The 14,746-nt window shown below is 36.1% G+C and overlaps 5 protein-coding genes across 7 annotated transcripts; all 5 read right to left on the bottom strand.

Annotated features, from left to right (window-relative positions):
- Positions 1 to 37: 37 nt before the first annotated feature.
- On the bottom strand, positions 38 to 2,190 carry LOC117235028. 2 transcript variants are annotated; one of them, XM_033496670.1, is made up of 3 exons: positions 1,890 to 2,190; positions 1,493 to 1,560; positions 38 to 1,317 (listed from the first exon to the last, which is right to left on the bottom strand). In XM_033496670.1, the coding sequence occupies exons 1-3, from the start codon at positions 1,890 to 1,892 to the stop codon at positions 606 to 608; spliced, it is 783 nt and encodes a 260-aa protein (XP_033352561.1). In that variant the 5' UTR covers positions 1,893 to 2,190; the 3' UTR covers positions 38 to 605. The 2 variants fall into 2 exon arrangements, with proteins under 2 accessions (XP_033352561.1, XP_033352562.1); XM_033496671.1 differs by having other exon boundaries at positions 1,493 to 1,557; positions 1,890 to 2,188.
- An 88-nt stretch (positions 2,191 to 2,278) lies between these two features.
- LOC117235030 lies at positions 2,279 to 3,986 on the bottom strand. Of its 2 annotated transcripts, none has more exons than XM_033496675.1 (3): positions 3,862 to 3,986; positions 2,832 to 2,884; positions 2,279 to 2,746 (listed from the first exon to the last, which is right to left on the bottom strand). In XM_033496675.1, the coding sequence occupies exons 1-3, from the start codon at positions 3,862 to 3,864 to the stop codon at positions 2,617 to 2,619; spliced, it is 186 nt and encodes a 61-aa protein (XP_033352566.1). In that variant the 5' UTR covers positions 3,865 to 3,986; the 3' UTR covers positions 2,279 to 2,616. The 2 variants fall into 2 exon arrangements, with proteins under 2 accessions (XP_033352566.1, XP_033352565.1); XM_033496674.1 differs by lacking the exon at positions 3,862 to 3,986 and adding an exon at positions 3,127 to 3,534.
- Positions 3,987 to 5,653: 1,667 nt separating this feature from the next.
- Positions 5,654 to 8,454, bottom strand: LOC117235025. The gene is made up of 3 exons (XM_033496667.1): positions 8,351 to 8,454; positions 7,940 to 7,995; positions 5,654 to 7,540 (listed from the first exon to the last, which is right to left on the bottom strand). Exons 1-3 carry the CDS (start codon positions 8,372 to 8,374, stop codon positions 5,800 to 5,802), a joined length of 1,821 nt encoding a protein of 606 aa, XP_033352558.1. The 5' UTR covers positions 8,375 to 8,454; the 3' UTR covers positions 5,654 to 5,799.
- Positions 8,455 to 9,735: 1,281 nt separating this feature from the next.
- On the bottom strand, positions 9,736 to 11,801 carry LOC117235029. Its single transcript, XM_033496672.1, has 3 exons — positions 11,655 to 11,801; positions 10,641 to 10,702; positions 9,736 to 10,469 (listed from the first exon to the last, which is right to left on the bottom strand). The coding sequence occupies exons 2-3, from the start codon at positions 10,668 to 10,670 to the stop codon at positions 10,206 to 10,208; spliced, it is 294 nt and encodes a 97-aa protein (XP_033352563.1). The 5' UTR covers positions 10,671 to 10,702; positions 11,655 to 11,801; the 3' UTR covers positions 9,736 to 10,205.
- A 260-nt stretch (positions 11,802 to 12,061) lies between these two features.
- LOC117235027 (palmitoyltransferase ZDHHC3) lies at positions 12,062 to 14,671 on the bottom strand. The gene is made up of 7 exons (XM_033496669.1): positions 14,139 to 14,671; positions 13,855 to 14,002; positions 13,566 to 13,751; positions 13,360 to 13,496; positions 13,197 to 13,281; positions 12,910 to 13,122; positions 12,062 to 12,836 (listed from the first exon to the last, which is right to left on the bottom strand). Exons 2-7 carry the CDS (start codon positions 13,933 to 13,935, stop codon positions 12,675 to 12,677), a joined length of 864 nt encoding a protein of 287 aa, XP_033352560.1. The 5' UTR covers positions 13,936 to 14,002; positions 14,139 to 14,671; the 3' UTR covers positions 12,062 to 12,674.
- Positions 14,672 to 14,746: the final 75 nt, after the last annotated feature.

Genomic DNA, 14,746 nt, shown 5'->3' with positions numbered 1-14,746 from the left:
ATGTTCGATTAGAAAAGAAGCTTCTGTTTTCGAGAAGCTTCTGTTAGAAAGTATGGAATATCGAAGAAGTCGAGTCACCGCGCTTCAAAAAACCATCAAGCATCCCCCCATCGCACGACACTTTCACCTCTTCACGTTTAAGGGAGATAGTTCTGAAGAGATAGATATTTCTTCCGAAAGATTTTATGTCTTTTATTACTGTTATTTTTGTTTCTTGACTGGTGTTCTTCGGGGAATGCTGATCGACACTTTATCGCCCTGCCCCCTTACCTCTCGTCCTAGTCTCTCATTAATCTGTTGTCACATCGTTCGTAATGTTAATGTAAATATTTGTTACTCGTTTATTTGTTTGTAATATTGTTTTATCTATTGTCTACCGCGGCACGAATGATCTATGTATAGTTACGTCGCGAGAAAGTTAATTAAATTGCGTGTGTACCTGAAACATCGCCACCTTTTTATTTCCTGTCTTACTTATTATTTATTACAACTATACAACGACCAAAACTTACAAACAGAAATTAGAACAAACATCCAGAAACCACGTATCTACAAAATCACATTACACATACATGCGTCTACACATTTAATACCGTTCCAACGTTCTACGTTTTACTATCGTTTTTCGTTCCTCGACTGGAATTCGTTGGTGTTTTATGGATCCTTTTCCTAGATCTTCGACGATGATCGCGTTTATCCCTAGTATTCTCGTATTCTACATCATCTACCAAATATCTCCCAGCGTCCGTTTTGGTTTCGAACTCCTCTTTAAACCCATCGTTCTCGATATCACCCTGTTCTTCGTGTTGATCGTCGTGAAACTTGTGCATCTGACCAGATCGAACGTGTCCAGTTACCATTTCTAAACCCTTTTTGTACCCCTCTTCGTAATTATAACTAAGAGACTCGGTATTTGGGGGTGTATCATTCACGTCCTCGTGAACCGCGTAAGTATCTTCGCCATGATCCTTCAAGTCGTTATCTTCCACGTAAGACGGCGGATGATAAGAGTCTTTGTGATGGTCGTACACAGGAAAATACTTTTGTCTGTCTCGTTTGTGATTCTTCGGCCATTTCTCGTTCAATTTCTCTTCCTCGTGATCCTCGTGATGGTTCTCGTGGTCAAGTTCCTCCTCGTGCTCGTCCTTCAAATCGTGATGACGCCCGTACTTCCACGAACTCCAACTCGCGTGGTGAGTCCTGTGATTCTTGTGAGTTTTCGGCTTCTTCGGCGTTGGCACGTGAACATGGAAGAGAACGGTCCTCGTGTGCGTGTGGTGGTTGATCAGATCTGGCACGAGAATCTTCAGGTGTACACTGCAAATAAGCGAAAGGGAATGAGCGCGACTGCTGTGAAAACGAGAGTGCAAGCCTCGTGAACAGACGCTCGTTTTCGTCAGAGAAAGCGGGGTACGCTGACGGTGCGACTGTTCGATCTCGAACATTCAACGATCTTAATAAATCTTTTGCTGCAGTTTTCATAGTTACTTACTGCTTGGAGGATACTCCGTAGATCGCGATTTGGTTTAGTAGAAGAAGGCATAGGTATTTGAAGATCTGCTGGAGAAAGAAGAAACGGCTAATAACGTTACTAAGACGTAAAAATTGCAGTCCTGTTATGTGAATTATGTAAATCTTCTTTTGTGGAATAAAGAATATTTAAAACATAGGATATTTGGAATATAGAATATAGAATATATATTTGAAAAATAGAATATAGAATAAAATGAACGATAGTATTCGACACGGTGACACGTTATTCGAAAGAAGCAATTACAGAACTATAAAATTCGGCGGCAATTTTATCAAAAATTTTCAAAATTCTAACACCAAATATTTGCACAGCGTTCTATATACAACACCACTGTAATCACTAATTCTTTCATTACCATGGTTTCTATCAAAGAGGATAAGCGTCGAACGTCAGGATCAACGTTTCAACATCGTTTGACGTCGTAGAGAATGCTCCTCTTTTATATCCCACCCTCTATCGTAACGAGTACAGTGGAACCGCAAAATTGTCATCGAAATTTCACGGACCATCGAGCACTTTCGCCGTCTAGTTGAGATATGCTCCGTCTGCCAATCCGCTTCGAATGACACGCCCTGGAAAAACGTGACCGTGGAAGTTCATTGCCGCGCCGGTAATCCGTTGTTGCTTAAGAAACGCGGTCGCTGATGCCTGTGATTGCACCGCGGTCGCTTCTTTATCTTTTTCCTTATTTATTAGTTATTTATGACAGATATACATTAACGAAAGAAATAGCGAAGAAATATGTTTTTGGAAATAAACTTCTTTATTGATTCCTCATAAATTCTTTATCCTATTATGAATTCTTCAACATCTTTCCTTTGTTGACATAAAAAGTGACCTTATCTTCTTCGAATATTTAGTTTCTAATTCTTTGTATATTTTCTCTTATTGTGTACAAAGAAATTTGCGAGCTTTTAACGTGCAAATTTACAAAATTTGTTCCCAGCTTAACTTCGTATTTAAATAAACTCGTTACACATAGAATACTGTTTGAACATGACTTGTAGGCTCTATTAACTACTCGTTGGGTTGTAATTTACATCTATTTGTATTATATTATATATTATATTATCCTCTTATTTCTAATAATGTTTATCGTCTTCTTCTATATCCTCCTTCGTATCTTCGTGATAATGCGGCACGACTTTGTAGATCGTATGCGTGTGCTTTATGTTCTTTATTCGATAGGGGATATGGATGATCACCTTTTTCCTATTACACGAAAACATAGAAGAATTACTATACGTCCTGTCGATATAACTGCACTTAATAAAATAATGTTAATTCAAATACTCACGGCTCAGCTGGTTGTTGCAGCGACACCAACAAAACCAGTAAAGCAACGGCATACTAAAACAAAAGGATACAAATTTTACAAATGAAATCCTTCGCGAATCGAAACTTAACCCGAACCATTCAACGGTGAAATTAATTAATTTCATTTTTTACAAATTTCCCAAAGTTTACAAACGATCAGTGTTTATCTTCTCCGAAACTAAATGATTGAACTTGATAGAGTTAATCGGTGTAACTTCTGGCTCAGTTCCTTTAAAAAAATGAAACTACGAAAACAAAATGATGCCTTTCCGTACCAAAAGCTTTGCTCTCATTCTGAGAAAACTCGTCACTTTATACCGCTCGCTTCGAAGACGCTTTGAGAAGCAAACACTTTCTGCTCGTGATCGTAACAAATCTAACGTTTATATACATGCAGCTGAAATTAGCGAGGCGAATCAGTCGAAGCATAAAATGTAGCGAGAAACTCCGCCCAACGTGCAGGGATCCCAGCCATCGTGTTCTAACGTCTATCTTTTCATTTCTTTGCTTTTCACTAAACAAGACATCGCTGTTTACACTTGTTATCATGCGAGCCAGCCATGTAACTGGTTGCTATTCCAAAGAATCAACAGGTCTGCGTTTGGCACGCGATACGCATCACGGTGTTTGGAATTCTTGTAATTATGTTGAACGAGCTATGATCGCTGCAATTTCTTACTAAAATTAATTTTAATTACAGACTTTATTCGTGTTGTTTTGTCAGCAAACCTGTTGCACGCACTTTGTAATTGAAACGATTAGATTAGAATTTGACTGAATTTAAGAAAGATTTTTTAATTGTATGTTAGAGGATGAGAAGATGTGGATTAGGAGAAACTTATCTGTATGACAAACTGCAGTATGACGCTATTATTATCTTCAACGAAGTGCAATTTAATTAAAAAAGTTACAGATAAAAGCAATTATAATAATTTTCTTTTTTACTAGAGAATATTACAGTGCAATAAAGTCGTTCTTTTCTAGAAACTAATAGGCAACAACTATATTACCATTTGAATCTTATTAGCGTCTCTATTCAAATATCGAATCACTGAAGAATCACACGTCACGAAACGCGGCAATAATTGCTTCCAAGAAACCAAATAACTACTCGTCTCCAAGCAAAAAAACCTCTGCGGGTGATCAGAGAGTTTCTAACCGCTCAGAAGTGATGGAAGAACTGACCGCATCTAGGAAACAGCGGAATCTACTGCACTTCCTCCGGCCGCACCCAACCGAGAATCAACTGTTCGACTCGTACTGCACGCACGTCCAGTTAACGAGCAAAGATCGTTAATAAGAATGGAAAGGAAACACGTAAGAACATACATATAATGTTATTAATTGTAATTATCTCGAGCCTGAATAACCGTTATATTTTTATAGCATTTTTATTACGTTCTCAAACGAATCGTCATTTCGTGATTCTAACGCTTCGAAATTTCTCCATTAACTGAGAGGAATTTGATTGCGTCCAAAATATTTGAAAATAGATGAACGATGTAGATAAATGGACACGGTAAACTGAAAATATACATAAAGGAAGGAAAATGTAGACATTACACGCTTGACGTGAATGGAGAAACGCGCGAGAACGGCGCGTCATCGCATTAATTATGTATACGAGCTAAACGATTAATGTACTTAATCGAATGTTTCTCGCGATAATTTTGCGTAAGCACATTAATCTTATCTCGTTTTGGACTTTGCTTTCGAACGTAACGAGTCACGACACAGACGTAGCGTCTATCACAATGTGTATCGCGTGCCGATGTAGCGATTAGGTGTCTTAGGTAATTAATGCACTACTTTCGTTTTTCTAGCTTCTCGCGAGCAAAGATTATTACGATATATCGAAAATATATTTGTATAAAATAATCGAGGATCAACGTACGAAGAAAGTGATTTTAAGTAATCTATAATAGCGATTCATCGTTCCAGCATGACCATGAATTAGGCAAAAACAGTCTCGCTTTCGAACAGGTCACGCATAAATTATTTGAATTGAATGCAACCGTGGCTACACCGTGAAAGAATACGCTATTAAGACTGTTGGAAAAGCTTTTCAACGCGTTCAATTAATTTACATGTGCAGCTCGCCAATTAAAAGTGAAAATTGTTCGTAAGATGGAAAGTGAAAGAAACAAAACAGAATATTTACTTTTATGTTGCGTGTAATTGTTCGTGAAATAATCAACGCAACGATGGAAATTAAGATAAGAACTACGGGATAAGGGATAACGCGTGAAACACGTGTGAATTATTACAATTTTTGTACGATTTTATAGCCTCGAAAATCTCTTAGAACGATCGTTTCTTTTGGTTTGAGGATGGTTTGAATTTTCCTACGTTTTCCTATTTATAAGTTCTACTCGCTAAACGGATGTACTGTTTAAAATAATCAGAGCACGTTAATTTATCACGTTCAATATTTCAGGAATTTCACGTTCCAAATAAATCGGAGCAAGCAACAAAAATCTTATAATTCAACCTTAATATCTATCCCGTGCTGTATATTTATGAAAAAAAGACGATTTGCCAATTATCTAAAACAGTGCAGCAGTTTCTTAAGACTAACGAGTTTCAATAAATACAAAACGATATGAAAAATTAGTTATTCGATAACATTTTAATCAAACAAAAATATATTCGTTCGAGTTACACTTGAGTATCATAAATTAGCCTAGTATACTTGACCAAAGGAAGCATAACAAATGTACATATGTAAATTGAAAATAATAAAATATCTGCTTTTTCTTCCTTCCTCGACAACGCAATCACAGTTGAGATAATATAGTATAAAATAGACAAATTGAAAAAAAAAGCTCAGATTTTCCACATCTTCGTCGAATTTCTCCAGAACGGTTAAATCCTGAGCAACTGCAACGACTTCAAATTGTCCATCGATCCGTTTCTCGACGCGGATTTCACGCTGCTCGCTGAATTATTTATCTTCTACCCGTTTTCATGTTGTTCATCGGAACCAGACTTCGCATTCTTATTTTATTATTCTTGCGAGCAACACTTCGGCTTCGTCGACTTCTTCGCGGTCTTGGCCGTGGCCGTGTATTTAAATAATTCATCCTATCGTCGTTTAAGTTCCGAATCGTCTCTAAAAACGCGTCACCGTTACCGACGCTTCTCTTTTGCAATCCTCCGTGATTTGCTTTACTCGTCGATGATTCAATCGTTTCGCTCGGTCGTACGTTTATTCCCTTGCGAACCTTCCAATGAGGATCGACGGATCTGGGTACTTTTGAGTGAACAGGGCTCAGCTCCATTGGCTTGAAACCTTCATCGTTGCTATTCTTAATGGCGGGCTCCACGCTTCCGTCCAGATTAAGATACCTCATGTTCTTACTTGCAAACTCGATGCTATATATCGGACCATCTTCGGTAGACCCTTTAGAATTATTCTTCGATTGACGTTCTTGATTGATCGAAGTTGGAATTCGCGGACTCGTGAAGGTTTCGACATTTGGAAACCTGTCGTACGAAGTGGTTGGATTACTATAAGTTGCGTGCTCCGAGACTGAAACGTTTATCGGAGTCTGCAATTGCTGGAAATCGATGGTCAGCAGTTTCGAATGTTCGTTATTAGATTCGTTTAGCGATGGATAGTATGGGTACACGTGATCGACCGAACCTTGGAAACCAGTTGCTCGCTGACTACCTTGCGTCTTATTTGCTTGATCAGGTAGCTTGAAAGGAAAAACAGAATTCACATGATTGTTCCTCGACGGTGAAACCAAAGATGGCTGTCTTTTATGATGTCCGAGTTTCTGGACACCGTGTACGTTCCCATGTTTGAAATTCAGTTTATACGTCCTAAAGTTGCGATTCCCTGTAGTGTAACCATTCGTGCGTCCAATGTTTTGAACGTGAGCGTTCGATGGTTTTGAAACTTGAACAACGTTGTCGCTAGAAGACAACAGACTATCCGAAGAGATCGAATTAACGTCACTATGATGATGCTCGTACGAGCCGATCAATCCTTCCTTAGACAGGGGAAGTGATTCGTGGCTGATTATCGAGACCTCAGGGTGTTCTACTATTTCAGTGGGTGGAAGAATATTTTTATCAAACGTCGACTCGATTTCTGTAGCCGGTAAATGGGTTATCAATCGTATCATCAGATGATTGGAATTTAATGGTTCCAGAAGTCGTATATACACCTTATCACCTATTCCTGGGAAATTGAACGGTCCAACGAGGGGACCCAATGGTTTTGGAGGATCGACTATTTTTTTAACTATATCCACGATCGAATCCAATATGTTTCTATTCTTCGTCACCCTGTATACGGGCTCGATGCGAACTGCTCCTTCGTCGAAAGCTTCCGCAGGTCCTTGCACAGTTTCTATTTGCTGGTTTTCGATATAGTTCTCCTTGACGTCGTACGATCGTCCCGTATGAACGCCGGATTTTGCGCCAGAATGTTGAAGCTGCCTTCTACGTCGATTTGCTTTGTATCGATTTACACCACGTGATCGCGATGGCTTCGAACGATCTGTGCGAACTGTCAGGGTCTTCTTCTTTGCACCTAGGGGAATATTTGTATGCAACGTTTGTTGGTTGCGGGTCATTTCTGGTCTTGGAGCTTCTGGTCGAGAGGTAGTGAATATTTCGTTGGTGTTGGTGCCATTTTGGTATTTGGACTGCGGCAAATGATCCTTTGGTTGCGATCGCCTAAATTTCAAATAAAATTTTCTACGTTATTATCTTTTTAATTTGTTTTGATACCTACCTACAGTGTGGTTGGTAACTGGTGGTACAAGGGGGTGATTCTACGCGAAAAAGAAAGTCAAAAATATAGAATAAAAATTTTTCGTTTGAGGCTTTGTTTTCGAGAAAATCGACTTTGAATTTTCGCTCGATACGCGTGCACTTTGTCGCGTCTCGTTATAACGGATCTCTCTGTAGATCGTTGTCTCGATGGAAAAATTAAAAAAAAAAAAGAAAAAATTAAAAAATTTTTTTATACTATATATTTTCGACTTCTTTTTTCGCGTAGAATCACCCCCTTTCCGCTTGTACCACCAGTTACCAACCACCCTGTATATGATACAGTTCGTAGAGAAAACGTACCTTTTGGAACGCACGGCTTCTGCATCGAGGAACATCGATATCAATACGACGCAGATCTGCAATCATGGAAATAAAATAAAAAACCCGTCAACTTTATACTTCTAGTCATTAATCATTTCTTTTCTTCATATTTTCTTCATAAGACGATATTGATAAAACGAGTTTGCATTTTTAAGTAGTACACTCTATCATATCACAACCACATCACGAATATCGTTAAACGAATTCAAAGTAAATCTCAATGATATTACAGATCATTTTTGTCCAAGTTAAAAAAAACATTCTTTCACTTTCTATTATCTTCCACTAATTTTTCATTGATCGTATTTTTATTGATTCCTTTGGAAAAAATCGAAATAATCGCAGCACCGTCATCTTCATGTTGTACATAACGCGCATCGATCCACTCACCGTAATCACACGTGCGATCTTCATGTCGTTGATGGTATACCACGTCCCACTAGATCACTTCACCGATCCTAGTATGGGGACGTCTGTCCATCGGCAACGTCTTTTAAAGCCTCCCCGGACCCGCTTGTACGCCAGCGCTAAACTGGATCTGACAACATTGTTTTGCGTATGTGCGTGGTATTAAAGCCAGTGATTTTCTCTTGAATGAAAGAAAAACAACGAGAAAAAAATACAAGTGTACAACAAATCCTACCTGTTTCGTGCCGACTCACCAGGAATTGGTGCGCATCACACGCTACCACTTTGCAACCATAAGACACGCGCGATGATAATTAATAAATTTTTCGAACCACGAAGCGTTTACGAAATTTAGATTTGGTTACTTTTAAATTTGTGTGTCTTATTAAATAGGGAAAGATCTCCGTTTCCGTGAAAAATAAAGTGGCAAAATGAGGATTTGCTTATGAAAAAAAAAGAAAAATGCAAATTAAAAGAAAGATCTCTGCCTCATAAAGAACAAGGTCGTCAGGAATGCTAAGGATAAAAAATTGTTTTGAAATCGCCTTGTAATTTCCGTGAGAAAAATATCGAACGTACTATTTTACAGTTACAACGAAAAAATAAATTGACGAAAGAATCCCTGTTTCACAAAAGGTAAGGTAGTACGGAATCGCGAACAGTAGTTTCGCGAAAGAACCGTGAACAGACGCACTATAGTTAACGACGATAATAAATTGCTTTTCTTTTTCATTTATATATATATAAAGCGGCGGTGTGCTCATAAATTATAAATTATTTCATTGCATTCTCTCAAATTCCACCACTGAACAGAGTATTTCAATGAAAGTGAATTTCCCTGTGTAAGATATTTTCAATTGGACGAACGAACGTAAGCGCGTATTTCTATTTAAGTAACGTATTATTCGTTTGTTATTTAGAAATGGTAATGATAAAAAGCCAAACTTTCAAGTACTCGCTCACGCATCCCGAGATACCTGTTTCAAACGACGATTGATAGAAATGAAAGCGGCAGCATACCTGTCCTAAGAAAATAGTAAACAAATACCAGTATCGCAATACCATAACCATAACGAATGGTGAATCGCACAGAGAAGGATAAAAACAAATAGTTAATTACTTGTTAAGATGGTTTATTAGAGGTACGCCGACGTGTAGATGATTGCTCGACAGATAGTAAAAACTGGTATAATAAGGAATTGTTGAAAATGAATGTGGATCGCGTCCGAGAATTTCTTGTTTTTAATAAAACAAAAAAAAAAAAAAGGTCCTCTGGAAAATGTCCCGCAGAACGTCTCGATGACAGGGAAAACTGGAAAATTGCGAAGTACATAATTGAATTTAATGCGATGTACAGAGGTTTTGTTTTTTTATTTCCAATTAAATCGTGCGTTCTACATTTCAGTAAATTGTCGTAGATCACGGAATTTGATACATATTGTCGTTTCTCTACATGATATAATTGAAGAGTAATTTATTTTCAATTATCGAAAGTATAGCTGTAATTCCAAGAATTTGACTTCGAAGTTGGTGATGTTTCTTACGCACACAGATAGTTTATCGTTAAACTTTTCCCAATTAGTCGTAAAAGTACACATAGCCATACTCCGAAACAACTTACGCTTTTTTCACTGTTTCGACAATGTAGTAATATATACCTGAATAAAAAAGAAAAAAAGGAAGGAGAGATCTAATCGAGAAACTTGGTCGCTGCAGTTGAATAAATAGCATCTCTCTAATGCATAATACAACTAGATGATAATAGAGAGATAATAGAGTCATATCACGGAACGCTGTGTGTGGCATTATATTCAATTACAAATCTCGATAGATTAATTTAATTGTAATTGAAACGGCGCTTTCCATCGAAACGAAAACCGTACGCAGCGCTGTTCGGTGCGCTGACTAGGGCGGGATTCTTGTACTGATGAAACGAGCCATGTAAATGCGGAGGCCTTACGGCGTTCTGTTCTTCCTCCTGCGACCCTTTCAAGTAGAATGCCTCGAATTGTCCTTCCGGTAACAGAATATCCTTCAGCGATTTGTCGTTCGGATCGTAAGCCATCCCATTTAACGCCAAAGAAATTAGAAGAGAAAAACACTGGAATCATAAATAGACGAGACTTTGTAGTATATGTAAGTAACAATTACATAAAATTCGATAACTCGACAAACACTTATTCATATAATTTTACCTCGTTAAAATAAGTGATTGGAAATAATAAGATAAATTGTTAAAATGTCTTGATATAGTGGAAGTAAAGGTACGTACCGTAAACAAGGTAAGAAGGTTTACCGCCATACTTCGATCTGTATTCTACGTCGATCAAAGCGCTGAAATGACGAAGAATGTTCTAAGTATAAAGTGAAAACTATGTCGCTATAAAAGATACGAAAGCTCTAAATCATATAATTAAAGTTATTTGAAATAATTGTTAATGACACGGCCGCGATACGAAGCAACCAACTGATTCATATTTTAATGTCCTAGAAAACTTTGTAATTGCAAAGATTTCACAAATTTATTTATTTATTTATTTGGTACTTGAATCAACGGGAGACATTCTATTCTATTCTTGATCGATCGAAAGATTTACATAGATCAAAGTATACAATTAATTTGTTCCAGGTGGATAACACAGATACTACATCGATGAGAAGATTACACGACTTCTATCGAATTAACATACGTAACCGTATACTTTATATCTAAACGCTATTGTTTTCTGATTGTTCGCGATGGTACGTGTTTTCTACTTATCTTTCCTTCGATCAGTGTACGTAATCGATAAAAAACTGACCAATTGTGATCTGCGCGCTCATTCGTCGTTTATTTCACGAACACGCAACAGGTTTGTGTTCTTTCTCATTACATTTGTCCGTTTTCTTTTATTGTACACACGATTAAAAAGAGTTTATAGTGCATCCTTAATAACTAAAAGTAAAGATGTATTTAACTTACTTATTGAACTCTTCTATTTCGACGTTTACAAAATCGCGATACAGGAAGTTATCAAAGGGATAAAAATATTCATAATTAATTTAATTAGAGCTTAATTAACTTTAACGCGTCATTAATTCAACTAAACTAAGCGTAAGTAATTGCAAAATCTACTTTCACTTTTCTGTGAGTCAGTAACGATTGAAACCGCTCGCGTGGAAAGAAAAGGATGAAACAGCAACGTAAATTCAATATAGAATTTAAGTCGAGATATTAAGTCTACTGTAAGAAGTTCTCTATCATAAAAAGATTGCTAAACTACGAGTTTTCATAGTTGAAACTTACCGAACGTGGTCGTAGCAAAAGTGAAAGCCGCTCTGCACACAACAGTTTAGAGAGACGTTTCCTCTACCTGCACACATTTAACGACCTTGCCACTGCCAAGCGTCCCCACCCTGAAGACCAAGAGCAACCTCGAGGCCTGCAGAAACGGAAGCCGACAGAATTGGAAAACGTGCAATCCTGGACTTCGCCACTGGCGTTGAACATAGGTTTTGTAAATAAAAAAAAGTTTGTGCTGAAAAAAAATAATAGATAACGAACAAGAAGCTGCATAATTTATGTAAAGACAAATAAGAACAGTATTGGTAGACGTAAGAAATTGTATTTGTACAAACTGTACAAAAAAATCAGGTATCGTCGTAGAAATACAGTATAGAAGAATAAGAAAATGTAATTAAACTATAATATGCTTATAATCGAAAGAAATAAGATTTATCTTATAGAACCTTTTCTTTTTTGTTACATATCATATCACATAAATTATTCGCAAATGTAAATAGTACGTTATTATCACAATGTGCAATATATATTCCTTAAAACAGTGCGAAACGTCGATCCATTAACTCTTCGAATCACTTAAAACTCATGATATGATAAACTTAATGTCATGTTCCGCATATTACTTATCACATATAATACACAATCGCACATAGTTTTATATATATTAACTTTCACAGTATAAATTATGCTGGTACGATAAACAAGTCCCAGTATTACACGTAGATATTGATGGATAAAAAGTAACTTAGCGCTGTGGCTATTACGATCAATAATAAAATGTTTTAATACAAGAAGCTTTACAAGAAGCATATCTTATCATATGCTTACATGTTTACAAATTTTAATTATAATATATATGTTGGATGTTCGTTTTGTTTAAGTATCTCTCATAAATCGTCGCAATAAAATAAGAATGTTAAATAACAGTACAAGATTATAAATATTCTCCTTGCTGATACATGAATTCATGATGCATCACAATTATTTTACATTTACAAATATTAAATATCCCTGGGATGCATGTTACACGGAATATAAATAAGAATCTTGCTTTGTCTTTCCTTTTGGAGGAGAAGTAAAGGGTGAGAACCAAGCAATCGAAAATCTTCCAAAGACAGCTTGAATGGATTTCCATCTACTATTACGAACCCACCTGGCTTCTTCTTTTTTAAGTTGCTCAATACCCTATAAAAATGATATAAATAAGTAATCAATTTGAAATTACAATTAATTTTTTATTTAATTATCGTGTACATACAGTTTCATCGTTCCAAATTGCTTGTAATTGTGTCCCTAACATTACAGCCGTGAAAATGGCAAATAAAAGGGCTTCGAATGCCAAGCAAAGTAATAGTACCACTGTTGCAGGTGGATTAAATGTAGAACATTCTTTCCATTCTTGTCTTATGCATGTAGTAAATTGTTGTATACATAGCAATAAAGAATGCAATGACATTGCTGCTATATAGAACTAAAATAAATTACATAATATAGATGATGCTTCATGTCATCACTTGTATAGCATATTTGTATAGCAAGACTTACAGTAAAAAGTACAAAATATTTTTGATTATTTTCCCCAACACAATTATTAACCCATGGACAATGATGATCCATTTTTCTAATACATCTATAAATAAAATATTTAAAATATCTGTAATTTTTCTATGTATTCATAACTAAGATATTACAAATGTTATAAATTTACCTTTGGCACACAGAACAATGATGTGCTCTATCAGGCTTAATACAACAACATTTAGGACACTTAAATATGACTTGTCCATCCCTAAATCCCATTTGTTCAATCATTTCCTTGGTAGCATTTCCTTTCAGAACAGCACCCTATAAATATGTTTAAGCCATATTACTAGTATGTTTCAAATATGCTAGCTCCATGTTTTCATGTCTTACTGGATCTGTGAACATTGTCCTTAAATGAGATGCAAAAGCCAAGAAAGTTAATGACTGAAATATTGCAGTGTTTAAACTAGAGTATAAAGTATTTATTGTGGGAATAAGGATAACTGCCATTACTACAAACTCTGCATAAATTATTAACAACCAGGTTAAGATAGCACATATAATCCCACATATATCCTATAACATAAAATCAATTAAAGGATACTTAGTATCCATAAAGAATATTTCAATTATTTAATTACATATTATTTAATACCATAAAATATTTGTATATACATACTTTTATACACCACAATCTTCCACCATAACATTTATTGTGAACATCCTTTTCTCTTTGAAAAGACATATAGTCATAATCCATGATTTATTGCTATTTACTAAATTTTTCACTGTTAATCACACGAAGAGATTTCAACCATGGTTCTTTGCTTGAAATAAAAATTAACCCAAATATTAGTAAAATTTTATATGGCGTATTATATTTTGTTTGTGATTTGTGAGAAATCAAATCCACTACAACAAATTTATACTATGAAATAACATGGAAATAACCTAGAATCTAACCTCATAACTAGTATTAGCAGATTTCTCTTCACAGGTTCACCAGAATCGGATAATTTGCATCAACTTTTATTTCAATTTTTGTTCATTATGATACATTTAACGTGTTTACGATGAATATCAAGTGACAAAATTGATTTCTCCTCAGCTTTTATTTAATTAGTCTAAGTAGTACATTCGTTACTAAATAATTATGTTATTAATATAAAAGTTCTCTCAAGTATCCAACTGTCGTATGTTTACACCGATTTAAACGCAGTGCAAAGTAAATGAACTGAAAACGGAACTTGAACATGTTATCACATGTAGATTATGATAACTTGATTTCTAAACGTCACCGATTATTCGCCATTGAACAGCATTACGAACGCACCACGCACCTGCATTTGAACGAACAAATGTTTTTAAGAGAAATAATCGAAACCTAAATCCATTGTCTTATCCAATTACAACAACGAATTTAAAAAGAAATAAAAAATGAATGTAAATAATACTAGATATTACCGGTTCGAATGTTGTCTACCGCATTCTTACACGCGACTGTAAGTTTGACAGTACATGGTAAGGGTGGGGGTTACAGTGCGCAGCCATATTGGCTACTTGTGACTTTT

The sequence above is a fragment of the Bombus vosnesenskii genome, unplaced genomic scaffold (assembly GCF_011952255.1).
Source record: "Bombus vosnesenskii isolate JDL3184/JDL3185 unplaced genomic scaffold, Bvos_JDL3184-5_v1.1 scf7180000013314, whole genome shotgun sequence".
Classification (NCBI taxonomy): Eukaryota; Metazoa; Arthropoda; class Insecta; order Hymenoptera; family Apidae; genus Bombus; species Bombus vosnesenskii.
This window is presented reverse-complemented; position numbering and strand designations above follow the sequence as displayed.

What these genes read in the sequence shown, in the direction of transcription:
- LOC117235030 (XM_033496674.1), bottom strand. An exon ending in CTGCAACAACCAGCTGAGCC is followed by an intron (nt 2,747 to 2,831) that starts GTGAGTATTTGA and finishes TTCGTGTAATAG; the next exon opens with GAAAAAGGTGATCATCCATA.
- LOC117235029 (XM_033496672.1), bottom strand. Translation starts at nt 10,670, where the DNA reads ATGGCGGTAAACCTTCTTACCTTGTTTACG. An exon ending in ACCTTCTTACCTTGTTTACG is followed by an intron (nt 10,470 to 10,640) that starts GTACGTACCTTT and finishes TTATGATTCCAG; the next exon opens with TGTTTTTCTCTTCTAATTTC.
- LOC117235028 (XM_033496670.1), bottom strand. An exon ending in TACGGAGTATCCTCCAAGCA is followed by an intron (nt 1,318 to 1,492) that starts GTAAGTAACTAT and finishes GCTTATTTGCAG; the next exon opens with TGTACACCTGAAGATTCTCG.
- LOC117235027 (XM_033496669.1), bottom strand. Translation starts at nt 13,935, where the DNA reads ATGGATTATGACTATATGTCTTTTCAAAGAGAAAAGGATGTTCACAAT. An exon ending in GGACAATGTTCACAGATCCA is followed by an intron (nt 13,497 to 13,565) that starts GTAAGACATGAA and finishes ACATATTTATAG; the next exon opens with GGTGCTGTTCTGAAAGGAAA. An exon ending in CAATTTGGAACGATGAAACT is followed by an intron (nt 12,837 to 12,909) that starts GTATGTACACGA and finishes TCATTTTTATAG; the next exon opens with GGTATTGAGCAACTTAAAAA.
- LOC117235025 (XM_033496667.1), bottom strand. Translation starts at nt 8,374, where the DNA reads ATGAAGATCGCACGTGTGATTACG. An exon ending in AGATCGCACGTGTGATTACG is followed by an intron (nt 7,996 to 8,350) that starts GTGAGTGGATCG and finishes CCATGATTGCAG; the next exon opens with ATCTGCGTCGTATTGATATC. An exon ending in GAAGCCGTGCGTTCCAAAAG is followed by an intron (nt 7,541 to 7,939) that starts GTACGTTTTCTC and finishes TTTGAAATTTAG; the next exon opens with GCGATCGCAACCAAAGGATC.